Below are 14,551 nucleotides of genomic sequence, written 5' to 3'. Positions count from 1 at the left end.
TTTCGTTATGATACTTTTGGCAGTGTATTAAAACATGTTCCACTGTTTCTGGTCTATTCCATAGACACTGCTCACAGTTGCCATCTGCATGCTTGTTTATTAAAAACAGGGTACTATTTAAATTGGTATGTCCAATCCTTAACCTGGCCAGCACCACCTCTTCACGCCTGGACCTGCATGTACTATTATCCACCCTCACTTTTGGTTGAAAATAAAAAAGGTGTCTCCCAGAGGTCCCACTGTTCCAAATATACTGCCATTTCTCATACGATTTTGCCTTTATAATACTTTTTACCTCTGCCTTACTGTATTTAATTTCCACCTCCACTCTCTCTTTTTCTACTGCTTTCTTGGCATAGGTGTCAGCCAACTCATTTCCCTCCACCCCTATGTGAGCTGGCACCCACAGGAAAGAACATTTAAAACCTGCCTTTAACATCCCACTTGCTAATTGTAACATTTCTAAAATAATATCCATCCTGGATGCTGAGTATGCATTTTGCATACTTAAAAGAGCAGAGCTGGAGTCAGATGCTATTACTGCTTGCCTGTTACACCCAACACTTTCAACCCATAACAGGGCAAACCATATGGCTAAAAGTTCTGCTGTGTAAACCGCCAAATTATCCGTCAGCCTCTTTGTTATAGCCAGACCCATTTCCGGTATCACATGAGCTACTCCCACCCTCCCATCACTCCTTTTTGATGCATCTGTAAAGATAATCAACCTCTGATTATACTGTTCCCTAATGTATCCCTGTACCCTCCATTTATCTACTCCCCCTTCCTGTTTTGCTTCAAGCAGTCCTAAATCTACTGTCACCTCTTCAAATGTCCAGGGGGGGACTGCAGGGAATGCCACCGTGGGGCTGATATTAAAATTGCTTATGCTCATATTTACTACTTTATGTTGGATTGTCCACCCAAAGCTTTTCCCTCCCTCATACAGCCTCTCTTGGCAATCCCTCAGGACTGGCTGTGCAATATGGTCCCCACTGTGTCCCTTGAGGTTAGCCCAATATACCAGAGCAAGCTGGTCTCTTCTCAAATGCAAAGGCATCTCGCCCACCTCTACCTGGATTGCTGCTATCGGAGAAGTTTTAGCTAATCCACTACAAATGCGCAGAGCTTGATTGTGCAACATATCAAGTTTCCTTAATGTGGATTTAGACGCTGACACATAAACCACACAGCCATAATCAAATACTGATCTCATCATGCCAGTGTAGATTGCTCTCAATGCAGACCCAGACGCACCCCACTCAACTCCACACAAGCACCTCATTATATTTAAAACTTTCTTGCATTTAGCCTCCATCTCCTGTATGTGGAAGGCCCAAGTTAACCTCTTATCAAACCACATCCCGAGGTATTTAAAAACCTCAACTCTTTCCAACTCTCTGCCTGCCAACTGAATTTTAAATTCAGGACCAATGTTCCCCCTTGAGAAAAACATAACCTTGGTCTTCTCTACCGAAATCCGAAATCCCCACTGTACAGCCCATTGCTGGACTTCATTAACTGCATTCTGCATTTTCTTAACAATAAAACCTACATTCCTCCCCTTCTTCCACATAGCACCATCATCAGCAAACAAAGCCACTCCGTCAGTTCCCTGTACATTTAAAAAAATATGATCTATCATAATATCGAACAATAAGGGGCTTACAATGCTTCCCTGGGGGGTTCCATTCTCTGCTATATATCTAGCACTGACCTCCCCATCAATTTTAACCCTCAGGCTCCTTTCATACAACAATATCCTTAATCCACCTGAACATTCTGCCCCCAACCCCCATTTCCTGCAGTTTTATCAACAGGCCCTTTGTCCACATCATATCATATGCTTTCTCAATATCAAAAAAGACTGCTACCACTACCTCTTTGTTTACTTGAGCTCTTCTAATGTCATCCTCCAAGCATATAACAGGGTCCATAGTACCTCTCCCTCTTCTAAATCCACTCTGGTAACTCTGTAGCAGATTTTTTTGATTCCACCCAGTAGGTTAACCTGTCATTTATCATTAGAACCTGATGTTGACATGTCTCCATGTAGAACCTGATGTTGACATGTCTCCATGTAGAACCTGATGTTGACATGTCTCCATGTAGAACCTGATGTTGACATGTCTCCATGTAGAACCTGATGTTGACATGTCTCCATGTAGAACCTGATGTTGACATGTCTCCATGTAGAACCTGATGTTGACATGTCTCCATATAGAACTGGATGCTCTGGACACCAATGATGAGTTGACTCCTCTGGGCCGGATCCTGGCCAAGCTGCCCATCGAGCCTCGCCTGGGGAAGATGATGATCATGGGCTGCATCTTCAGGTAGGATCAGACATTCTACCTGGACTCAGTCAAATCCTTCCCCTTATTTCAGATGAATAGTTCAGTGAGAAATCAGTACCGTACAATTCACTAGGGGCCCCCAGTTTAATTCAGCATATAGTGCTGAGCAGAGCAAATATCATATATCATATATCTATGATATAATATTACCCTTATGATAGATTTGTTTCTCCATAGGATTAGGTGTCAAAACAACAGCCCACCATAGACAGGGCCTGTACTGCAAATTATGTTTAACATGTCCTGGTCTCCTCTCCCCCTGGTCTCTCCTGGTCTCTCCTGGTCTCTCCTGGCCTCCAGTGTTGGTGATGCCGTGTGCACGATCTCGGCGGCCACCTGTTTCCCGGAGCCCTTCGTCAGCGAGGGCCGGCGGCTCGGCTTCGCCCACAGGAACTACGCGGGGACGCGCTTCTCCGACCACGTGGCCCTGCTGTCCGTCTTCCAGGCCTGGGACGAAGTCAGGTGGGTCTAGAGCCTTCAGAGCAGGGCACCTAACAGCCCCGTGCTTGTGTTCGGGCCCTCAAAACTCACACTCATAACTCACACTCATAACTCACACTCAAGGAATGACAAATGAACAGAGGAGGTGGAAATCAGAAGACAGGGCTCGCTGTGATGCATGGAACGGAATGGAATGAGGAAGTTCTCGTTCCCTTCCATGCAGGAAGTCCTCAGTCCTCATTCCAATCCATGCATTACAGTGAGCCCTGCCCTCCACCATCCTGCCCTGTAGTGGAGGTGTGTGGCAGTGGCAGTGGCAGGGAGCCTTGTTAAGTGACTGTAGTGGAGGTGTGTGGCAGTGGCAGTGGCAGGGAGCCTTGTTAAGTGGTGCTGTAGTGGAGGTGTGTGGCAGTGGCAGTGGCAGGGAGCCTTGTTAAGTGGTGCTGTGGTTGCAGGATGGGCGGAGAGGACGCGGAGGCCCGGTTCTGTGACCATAAGAGGCTCAACATGTCCACCCTGAGGATGACCTGGGAGGCCAAGGTCCAGCTGAAGGACATCCTCATCAACTCTGGCTTCCCCGAAGGTACGGTATACATGAACAACCACAACGGCATCGGGATAATCCTTCAAATGATCCCTCAAAACCCGTCTTTTTAAACATTGCTTTTTAAACTATTTGTTATTGTTGTTTTTACTGACTATGTTTTTGTGTTCATTTGTATTTATATATCTATTCCTGTTCTCTCCATAGAATGTAGTGTATTACAGGGATGAGAAAAGTGTTATACAGAATAAATTCACTATTATTATTATTATTAATAATAATAATAATAATAATAATATAATAAATCTACTATAATAATAAATCTACTACACTGTTGTCATTGTAAAACTGGAAAAATAGAGAACTAAAACAAAGACAGCTAAAACAAAGTTGTTTTGTTTTAGTTGTACAGTTAAATTCATTCATAGCACAGCAGTCTGTCTCACGTTTATACTGTTCCACTTCCTGTTATGTGTGGTTTGACGTGGCGGCTGCAGAGTGTCTGATGACTCAGATGTTCAACAACGTCGGCCCCGACAACAACCTGGACGTGGTCATCTCCCTGCTGACCTTCGGCTCCTACCCCAACGTGTGTTACCACAAGGAGAAGAGGAAGATCCTCACCACCGAGGGCCGCAACGCCCTCATACACAAGTCCTCCGTCAACTGTCCCTTCAGCAGCCAGGACATGACCTACCCATCGCCCTTCTTTGTCTTTTCGGAAAAGGTGTTTATTTATATTTGTTTCATCCTTTTTCTCTCCGCACATTTTGGACCTTTATGTTCTCTCTTAGAGCTTTCAACTATGACGTTGACTACATTTCTCATGTTTAACATCCAGTGTGTCATGGAGACACATGTTGTGTTGTCGTTGAAATATACACAGTAATTGGCGCCCTGAGCTGCATCAACGTGTCATCACTGGTCTAATTTCTCGGGTCTAATTGTTGTCCAATCAGATCCGTACTCGAGCGATCTCAGCCAAGGGGATGACGCTGGTCAGCCCGCTGCAGCTCATCCTGTTCGCCTCCAAGAAGATCACCTCCACCGGAGACGTCACCGAGCTGGATGACTGGTCAGTGGCTTTTTAACTGGTGCAATCCTGGAATGGATCGTTTTTTACCCTGCCAATATTTGACATACATTAGATTAGATTAGATTCAACTTTATTGTCATTGCAGAGTACAAGTACCAGACAACAAAAGGCAGTTTAGCATCTAACCAGAAGTGCAAATTGTGACAGTGCAAAACTTGATATTGTAGACAAAATAGGATATGTATAGTTATGGGGGGGGGGGGGGGGGGGGTTGTTCATTGGAGTGTGTGTGTGTGTGTGGGGGGGGGGCGGCTTTTCTGATCAAACCTGAATATCCTCACGGTCAAGCATGGACAGTCTTAGACCATTTATGATAACAACATTTTTACAATGATATTTATCTCTTACTAATATTTATGTCTGTCAGGATGTTTATTTGATGGTATTCCCTGTCATGCCATGTACTTGTAACAGGTCTTACAGGACTCTTCTGTAAAACAGACTCAGGTCTCAGTCAGATCTTCCTGTACAGATAAAGGATCAATCAAATCCAATAATAAGCTTCCTCCTCCCAGGATCAAGCTGCAGGTTCCCCACGGGGTGTCTGGGGGCATCGCGGCGCTGCGGGCCGGCATGGAGGCCCTGGTGGTGGAGGTCAGCAAAGACCCTGAGTACATCAGGCAGCTGGACCCCACCAACGAGCGCCTGCTCAACCTCATACGGCAGATCTCCAAGCCCTCGGCCGCAGGGCTGAACCTCATGGCCAACAACGCACGGTACGACCAGATGACCACCACACGTGGTCGGAGTAGAGTTCCTTCTCAGCTCTCTGGGAATCGGCAATTATGATAGGCCCTGTGTCGAAACAACCCAGTGTAGATCTGTAGGCATTAAGATCGGTAGGTAGGTTGCTGGAGAAATACACTGGTAAAAAAAACAAAAGACTACCCCCCCCCAAACCAACCCCACGCACACTACAATAATACATATATTCTGACTACTTGCATTGTATTGTATTGTATTTTGCCCTGATGAATCCACTGTAGTACGACTGGTACTACTATCACTTTATTTCTTTATTAGTACTTACTATATCACTTATTATTACTGTACTTTATTATTGTGATCTGCTGCAATATAATGTTGAGGAAGCAAAGCCAAAGAATGTTACTCTTGTGTACTTGTACACTGGGATGTAACAAAAGCGATTGTGATTCTGATCTGAGGTATCGGTGAGGAGCTTACGGTTGTTTCTGAGGCAGGGCTATAGTCTGATAAACCCCCGCAGGCCAGCCAGACATAGTGTATGAAATGGCAATAATGGATTAGCAGCGTCTTCTGTGTAGATGATCAACATTGGCTCTAAAACCAGCCTAGAACAGGGGGGCGGGAATGTCTTGGCTGGAGTTAAGTGATGTCATGTTCAGTAGTGTAGTATGTGTCTGTTATGAGTACAGGAAATAACCGATTTCTCTCTGTCTCTCTCCTTTACTCTATGTCTCTGTATTTCTCTGTCTGTCCTTCTCTATCTGTCTCCCTCCCTCCCTCCAGGTTTGGAGATGGCCCACGGCCTCCTAAGATGGCGAGGTTTGACGGCGGCGGTGGTGGTGGGGGGTACAGAGGTCGGGGAGGAGGTTACCAGGGGGGAGGTGGAGGATACAGGGGTGGAGGTGGTTACGGTGGGGGAGGAGGAGGAGGTTATGGTGGAGGAGGAGGATACGGTGGAGGTGGTGGTTACCGTGGTGGTGGTGGAGGTGGTGGTGGTGGTGGTGGTAGTGGTTACAGAGGAGGCAACAGGGGCGGGTGGTGAGGGTGAGGGGTGGGTGTTAGTTGAAGTAGGTCTCATGTCCTGTTTGTAAGGCGTCACATTAACTGATTCTTCTGTGTTGGTTATTAGGACATTTCAGTCATGTAGGGTTTTATTTACTTCCTATTCAAAATGTTCATAACTTTATTGTCCCGTAGATGAGGACATTTATACTGTACCATGTCAGAACATATTGAGCATCAAGACATTTATTAAAATCCCAAAATATTGTCATGAACTATATTCTCTAGACTTTCTAGAGTCGAGACTAGATGTCTTTTTGTATATTATGTTAAATTTGATCTCATGTCATCTTGTGGGCCTGGCCAGAGTGGGGTACTAACTCAAAGACCAGGTCTGCTGCCATTAGAAGATTCTGTTGATTAAAACTTGTTTTTTCCAACCACTACCTGTTGTCTGTTAATGATGTTTGGTGTGCACAATGAAAGAGCCACGAGGAATTTTAACAGTATTATTTTAATGTAAATATTTTCAATTATTACAATGCTTAGTCAGTGCAGAAAACGTGACAATATTAAGTGAACTGTAAAGTGAATAACTTGTGCGTAGGGTGCAACAAACACAGTTAGCGCAGCAGTTCTCGAGTCAAGTACCGCTGTAGGCCGACATCTCCCAAGGTGTTGGCGTCCAGCTTGTTGGCGTGGACCTCCAGGCTGAGCTTCTGCAGGGTCTTGGAGAGGTGGTCCCCGCCGGCCGTCTGGCCCAGCTCCTCCTGGCTGGCCTTGTACAGGCTGTCCGGGACCAGGAGGGTCACCCCGTAGCCGCTGTTGTCGTGGATGTGGTTGTTGCACAGCTTCAGCTGGGGCTGAGGGAGGACCTGGGGTCGCGGGGAGGAGGTCCGTCAGAACAGGACGTTATTGATCATCGACTGACATAGGATCGATTTTATTGACTTTTAAGAACACGACTCCTCAGGTCCTCTTTGTACTCCACTCATGTCTTACTGAGGACACGCTGGTGAAGATCTAGGTTCCTCATATGTGACAGCGGCTGGTGAAGTCGGCAACCGACCAAATGTTTTATGCTGAACATTTTTTGATGAATTTCAGCATTGTTGAAAATCAATGACACACTCGCTCGTCAAGCCAAAATACTGCAATGCAATGGATTCGGTGAGTAATCCCCACTACTCTACACATATAGGTAGTAGTAGGGATTACTCACTGAATCCATTGCATTGCAATATTTTGGCTTGACTAGCGAGCGTGTCATTGGTTTTCAACAACGTTTAAATGTATTTAGGTTTTTCTGAATAAAAGTCAGAACATTTTGATTGGTTGCCGACTTGTTCCCCCTTTCACCAGCTGCCGTCACATGTTCCATATTCTCCTCTGATGCTTTTTGAGGACTAAGTGAGTGCAGGACAGGAGAGGACATGAGGAGTCGTGTTCCAGACAGTTATGAAAAGCCTTCCGTTATTCCAGTCACCTTGAGGAAGATTCCTCCCCGGGAGTCTTTGGAGTCCTTAGCGGCCTGCTGGCCGCAGTGGTGGATCTCGTTCCCATGCAGCTCTGCAGTGCTGCCGGGGTGCAGCTCCACCCCTGCTCCCTGAGAACACCACCAACACCATCAACACCACCACTAACAGGTCAGGTCTAGCCTGGACCTAACCTTGCCTGCCCAGGTTTGACCAGCAGAGGTAGAAATTGGAGGACGGTCTCATTGATGATGCATGGAACAGAATGAGGAATGGCATCAAACACACACACACACACACACACACGTCATTCCATTCCACGCATTACAATGACGACCCTGGCGGAGGGAGAGAGCAGCGTCTGTACCTGAGCGCCAAAGATCTCACAGTTCCTCATGACCAGCGAGGCTCCGGTCAGGACACACCCCCCCGTGCCGTCACACTTCAGGGTGCAGTTCTCCAGGGTGGTCTGTCCTGACTCCACCACCACCACGCCGTTGCAGGTCCCGTGCTGCACCAGCGTCAGGTTCATCAGCGTCACCTCGGACGATTTGGACGCCACGAAGTTGTCCTGGGCCGGGCTGGAGTAGAACACCACCTCGTGCCTCTCTCCTTCTCCTGCGGGGGGGGGGTGTTTCAAAACTCTTACCTTCCCTTTCAGTACACCGATATCTATATCCCACATTGAAATCCCAAGAGCTTTATTGTCCATCGAACATTTTCTTTCTCGTCGGTTCATCACAATACATTCAGACTTGGTATTATTGGAAGAAGGAGGTATTTCACCCTTGATGATGATGTCATCAGTGAGGGACGCCAGAGCGTCGGCCTGGTACTCTCCTGGGAACACCACCACCGTGTCACCGGAGAAGCAGGAGTCCAGAGCTGCTGACAGGTTGCTGTGCTGCAGGATCAGAGTGTCTGACGAGAAGTTCTTGATCTGTGTGGGTCACGGTGGAATAAACGGTTCATTTATATTTATTTATATTCTCCCATTGCCTCTGGTTCTTGTCCCCTGGTTTATCATATTGTTACTCCCTATAGCCCCTAGACCAGGGGTCGGCAACCCGCATGCGGCTCTTTTGCCCATCTTCAGTGGCTCCCTGTGGCTTTGACCACAAATTATATGGAAATTAACAACGATTATTTATTTTTTACGTTGCCGCGGTCTCTCTCCTTGAACTACAACTCCCTGCTTACGCTGTAATGTTGTACGTGGGCCAATAGGATTCGGATATGTTGGCACATGACTAGTATTATACATTTTGACTGGACCCAACACGAGACTGGATGTGACGTTTTTTTTTCAAGAGTAGACCTATATCCACAGGGATTGACGAAGTACTGCGGCAGGCAAAGAAAGAAACTATCCACATTGTCTACAACTTTGTGGCTAGATTTATAGACGGACATCGGCGACGCACATCGATGAACGGGAGCCTCCCAGGGAGCGCTATTTGCCTACTTATAAATGCAAAAATCGGCTTGTCTTTAGCTCAAACCGTTTCCGAATTATGAACTTCTAAAGAAGGTATGATATTTGGGAGCGCCGGCGCTCCTGTGGGTCTGAGAGGGTTTAGATAGTAAATAGTGAAAAGAGGATGAGGGAGGCTAGTTTTCATTTGGTACTGTAGTCTACAGTCTGTAGATTTGTCTATTTTTTGGCTGATCTCTTGGTTTGCTCACTTCCTCCAGATGAAATTACAAATGTATCCATATTTTTTCTCATGCTAGTATAGCCAGATAAAAGTATCAACCCACCTGTTAAAAGGCACCAGAATACACGAAATTGCATCTACTCTGTTAAAAATGTTTTGGGGGGGAACCCCCCAGACCCCCTTTACGCTATCCTAGTGTTTAACTTTTGTAAAGCACAATACGTTTGCATTCGGTTGTATGCATATGTGCTAAGGCTTATGTATTTGTAGCCTACTTAGTAATTTTGATAGTAGGCTAATATAGCTTATATATACACTTACAGCATGTGTTGCCTTCATTATAAGGCTTATATAAGGCTTTTCATTTTTTGCGGCTCCAGACAGATTAGTTTTTTGTTTCTTTGGTCCAATATGGCTCTTTCAACATTTAGGGTTGCCGACCCCTGCCCTAGACGCTATATGGTGTAACAGCAAAGCTGTGATCTGATCAAACCTCTGTAATAAACAACAATAAATAACGCAAAACAGCTGTAGCTCCGACTCCTACTACACAACTAAGTTGTCACCACTCATGTTCCACATGTGTGCAGCAGACTGAGGAGAAGCAGACCCACCATGTCTGTTGTCATCATCTGGGCCACGATATGTGTCACACTCTTCCCTGATCCTCTCTGGCCCTTTCTGCGCTTGGATATCTGGCAGTAGAAAGTCCCATGCCATCCCACCCTTATACACACACACACACACACACACACATATATATATATATATATAGGTTAGGTTATGAATAATAAAATATGTATAGTTAAAATATGTATATGTATGTGACCCAGGGCTATGGTGTGACCAGTGTGGGTACTGGTATCGGTACAGGGCGTGTCGGTACCGAAGGCGCAGCTCCTCCCAGATCTTCAGGAGGTTACAGATCATGGACAAGTCGTAGAACTTCTTCCAGCACTCCACAGCCTCCCATGGCAGGGCCTCCCCGTGGATGTTGGTCTGGAACTTGGTCAGCTCCTGGCGCTTCCTGCGGTACTCCTTCAGGGTCTTCCTGTAGCGCTCGCTGAGCGGACCAGGGATGGTTCCATCCTGGGTGTCGTAGTAGCTGGAACAGAGCATGAAGTGTCCTGCCCTGAAGTGGTCTTTATTCTTTGATTCAGCACGAACATCAATGAACGAATTATACACTAATTATGAACTAATATATACAGACGATGTTGTGTATTAATCAGAATACCGCCAATGGTGTCAATGTCACTTTAACATTATACTTTGTGAAGATAATAATAATTTTACCACAAAGTGAAATACCAAACTGAGAAATAATCACAACCAATTGTCAATGATGATTATGTAATCAAGGTATGTCAAAGAAACACAGACAGAGTCATATTTCCAATTGCATGCATAGTAAACATGGTTATTACTCACAGCTGAAGGCGTTTCTCAATGAGCCCAGCGTACTCCTCACACTCCTCCTCATCGTCCCAGTCTCTCCACAGGAAATCGTAGAAAAACCTGCAGCAGAGAGATTCATACAGGCTGTACTCTAACCTGCAAGAATTCTGTGCACAAGATCTCAGGTGTCAAAAGCTGACCTACACTGCATTACATTTACATTGTTGGCATGTAGCAGACACCTTTGTCCAAAGCGACAAATACATGGGAGAATTTGGGGAGATTGAACACCAGACTGGAGGCAGCATTCTGGATGAGCTGCAGAGGACCTAGACACAGATTAACCCTAAACTAAAACCTCCAATTTAGGTTTTCTATTTAGATTTGTATGTAGTCAAAGACCAGGCTTATCTGTTTCTGGCAAACCTTGGGGTTTCAATGTTCAGATATCCTCAATAGTAATAATAATACAAAGTAAAAGAAAAAAAAAAGTTTTATTGCCATGCAATCAAGTTGTCAGTCAATTGTTGGAATTTGTTATTTTATGCGGCCATAGATGGCGACCCTGGCGACCCTTGCTCAAGGACACCTTGACACATAACCAGCCATGGTTTGAACCGCCGAACTGCCAACCTTAGACGCCGGCTCTACCTCCTGAGCCACTGCCGCCCCCTAGTATTTACCTTGCATGTTCCAGGCACTCTGCAATGCTATCCACAGCAGGGCCCAAACCTTGTACAGGATAGACATCCAAGATTGGCACAAAGTAATCTTGCTCCTTCAGGACCTCTTCAACCAGCTTTCTTGGCAGGTTGGTGATATTGGAGGAGAATGGTTCCGCCACAGAGACTGACACTCGAAGAGGGACCATTTTGTCTTCACATGGTGAACAGTTGACCTAGACATACACAATTATAATAATAATAATAACGCAAATTAGAGGAGATAATGAAATAAAGTGTTTATTGTTCTTAATATTTCAAACAACCATGAACTGCAACTGGAGGTTGACAGTTGAATGTGGCCTACTGTGTATTTTGTTTCAAACGCTAGAGGGAGCCCCTGTCAAAGAAAGTGTTTGCTGACACTTAAGCATAGTTAAGGTTGCAACGAACTTGCGAGCGAATGTCATCTATCTCTGACTTTGTACACTAACAGCCACACACCCCGCTATTCAATTGGATTCAGTCAAAGTAAATACAACACTTGATACCTCGACGAGCACACCGATGGAAGGCAGGTCCCCGACAATATCATCGCAGTTGACCAGATTGACATCAGCAATATCAACCAGGAAGAGGTCGGGGGCAGCTTTCCACACTGCGGTCCAAGACTGTTGTCTGGCCAGTTTGTCAACGATGTACACGGCGATCGCTGCATCCGCCTCTTCTGCCTAAAAGTCAATTTAGTGACAAATGAGATGTTTATCAAATATGTCGTGAGCTTAGAATGATAAGGTTCTATCTCCGTTTAGGGCAGTTCAGAGATATTGAGCGTCAAAGTTGTTACATTCCATTATGTTTTGTGAGATGGAACCTTTGTATTTTATGAATTACTAACTCAAAAATGTCAACATTTAAAAAAAATAACACCACACAGGCATTAATAAACACCTAATGGATCAGATTATGTAAAAAACTCAATTTTGACAAAAATGGAGATAGAACCTTATCATTCTAACGTCACGATGTGTTAAATTGTTTTTACTTCTATCAAAGTTAGAGCCATGCTAGCTAGCTAAGGTAGCTGACTCACCGAATGCTGCTTGGGGATCATCTGATCACAGAACAGGGCGACCCGCTCGTCGTACGTCTGCGCCTGGTGGGAGATGAAGATCTGGGGCAACATGTGAGCCTCCTCTTCATCACCATCATCATCATCATCATCATCATCTTCTTCTTCTTCGTCGCCGTCGGGATTGGGACGGAAAAGTTCCCCTCTGGTGAAAGTGGTTTTGCTCCTGACGATGACAGAAGGTTCGTCGCCGGTCAGATCAGGACTGTTGGACGAGGCCTTCTGGAGGGTCGACGCCTCGCTGGAGTCACTGCCTCTCGATGTCGTTTCTTCACGAACATCTTCATCCTCACCCGGAGGAGGAGGTGGCTCTGGGGAACAGGTCGCCATCGTCTGAACTTTGTTCGATAATTTATTTTCTATATAGTTTAGTGATAACTGTGTGAGATGTTGTAGCTACTCGCAAATACCCTGGAGTCTGGCGTAAACGGCAGTTGGTGAAGAATTCGAACGTACTCCGGTCTGTCTCGCGAGATCATGGAAGCGGAAGGTTTTGAAAATTGAAGCGCGAGACTGAATACTGCTCCGTCCATAATAATAATAATAATAATAATAATAATAATAATAATAATAATAATAATAATGATAATATATGCCATTTAGCTGACTCTTTTATCCAAAGCCACATACATTGCAGTGAGTGCATACCTTTTTCAGTAGGCTTATATATGGCCCAAGCGGGTCGCCGTTGTTGTGATATAACTGTGTGAGATGGAACTACTCGCAAACACCGAGTCTGGCGCAGTATCTCTTTAGTAGGGGAGGAAGGGTTTGGACGTCACACTTCAACTTGAGGATTGATTGATTGAGAACTGTATTAGAAGATTTGCAGAAGTAGGTACATGAAAGTACATATTACATACAAGGTCAACTAACAGGATAAAAACCCAAGAAAGCCACTGGCTTATTTCAATTGGGGTCCTTGATTCTCAATTCATCGTGGTGAGACCAACGATCGACGTTTTGTGTTTTTCATGTCAAATTGTAAATATTCAGCACTTCATTATTTTTCTTCTATGCTTTTACACAATGGGTTTATAACAAAACAATTATTACCATTAAACAGTATAAAGGGAAAGCTATAGATTAGATTGTTTCTAGCTAGCTAGCTAGTTGTTCAATGGTTGTTGGTTGTACATCCCGCCATATGTATCAAAGGATGCGAAGTTCTAATGTACCGGAGACGTGACAGGCGCGTGAGACTGCCATATATATATATATCATACCTCCGTTTTATATGTATTTATCATCATATTTTTCGATATATAACGGAAGTATGATATATGGCAGATATATGGTATATATGTGTTGAGCTTGGGTGCACATGAATCGCGTATGAACAATAAGTAAAGCAGACTCGGCATTCTCTTCAGCATTAGGACGTACCTTCATACAAGAACAGAATAACAGTGCGACTGCTACCGTAGTACACAGACTAAGGGCGTCATCAAATATACTGTATATATATATATATTATTATAAATAAAATAAAAACGCGCCCCCCCTGCAGTACCCCCACGCCCCACAGTTTGGGAAACACTGTACTAGCTTATATTAAAGCTGCACTGTTGCGCATTTCATGAGAAGTTGTCAGAATAGTTTCTTATACAACATATGTGTATGTTTACATGTGAACATGTAAAGATACTTTATTTGCACTTAATTATACAATCATATTTTCATAGTTTTTGTACAGAAACAACTCACTAAAATTGACTATTGCATAACTGATTTGGAGGGGGGAAATCCACCTCTACCCCCCCATTCGGTACCATGCCATATCGTGGCTTTTGCTGAAATGACGCCACTGGTCTCGTAGCCTATTGGAGTGTGTGTGTGAGTGAGGGAGAGTGAGAGGGAGAGCTTTTGTGAGCCCGCATGTAGGCTATGATGTGTCTCTTTCTGGTACCCCAATAATCTTTTTTGGCTCTCAGTCTCCGACTGCCCTAGCAGGATCCGGGTCTCATATCCTTCTCACCTTTTTCACCCCGACCTGTTTTCATGCCTGAGTACTGCTCCATGCACGGTGGGATATCTCTTTAGTACTGCTCCATGCACGGTGGGATATCTCTTTAGTA

At 44.9% G+C, this 14,551-nt stretch overlaps 2 protein-coding genes across 2 annotated transcripts in view; one reads left to right on the top strand and one right to left on the bottom strand.

Annotated features, from left to right (window-relative positions):
* LOC308171969 (ATP-dependent RNA helicase A protein-like) overlaps window positions 1–6,188 on the top strand; it is a gene marked incomplete at its 3' end in the record, with an annotated part of 40,313 nt that extends 34,125 nt beyond the window's left edge. The window contains exon 28 of the mRNA XM_080546880.1: window positions 6,010–6,188. Within this exon, the coding sequence (XP_080403006.1) occupies window positions 6,010–6,188 (179 nt within the window). The remainder of the gene's footprint in view (window positions 1–6,009) is intronic.
* A 583-nt stretch (window positions 6,189–6,771) lies between these two features.
* Window positions 6,772–12,527, bottom strand: LOC308171968 (testicular spindle-associated protein SHCBP1L-like; the record flags this gene model as incomplete). The annotated part of the gene is made up of 10 exons (XM_080546879.1): window positions 6,772–7,023; window positions 7,635–7,754; window positions 7,991–8,241; window positions 8,410–8,563; window positions 9,896–10,007; window positions 10,168–10,386; window positions 10,713–10,799; window positions 11,363–11,577; window positions 11,893–12,072; window positions 12,435–12,527. 10 exons carry the CDS (start codon window positions 12,525–12,527, stop codon window positions 6,772–6,774), a joined length of 1,683 nt encoding a protein of 560 aa, XP_080403005.1.
* Window positions 12,528–14,551: the final 2,024 nt, after the last annotated feature.

The sequence above is a fragment of the Nansenia antarctica genome (genome assembly GCF_963989245.1).
Source record: "Nansenia antarctica genome assembly, chromosome: 16".
Lineage (NCBI taxonomy): Eukaryota > Metazoa > Chordata > Actinopteri > Argentiniformes > Microstomatidae > Nansenia > Nansenia antarctica.
Note: the sequence above shows the minus strand (reverse complement) of the source record. Positions and strands in the feature narration are given on the sequence as shown.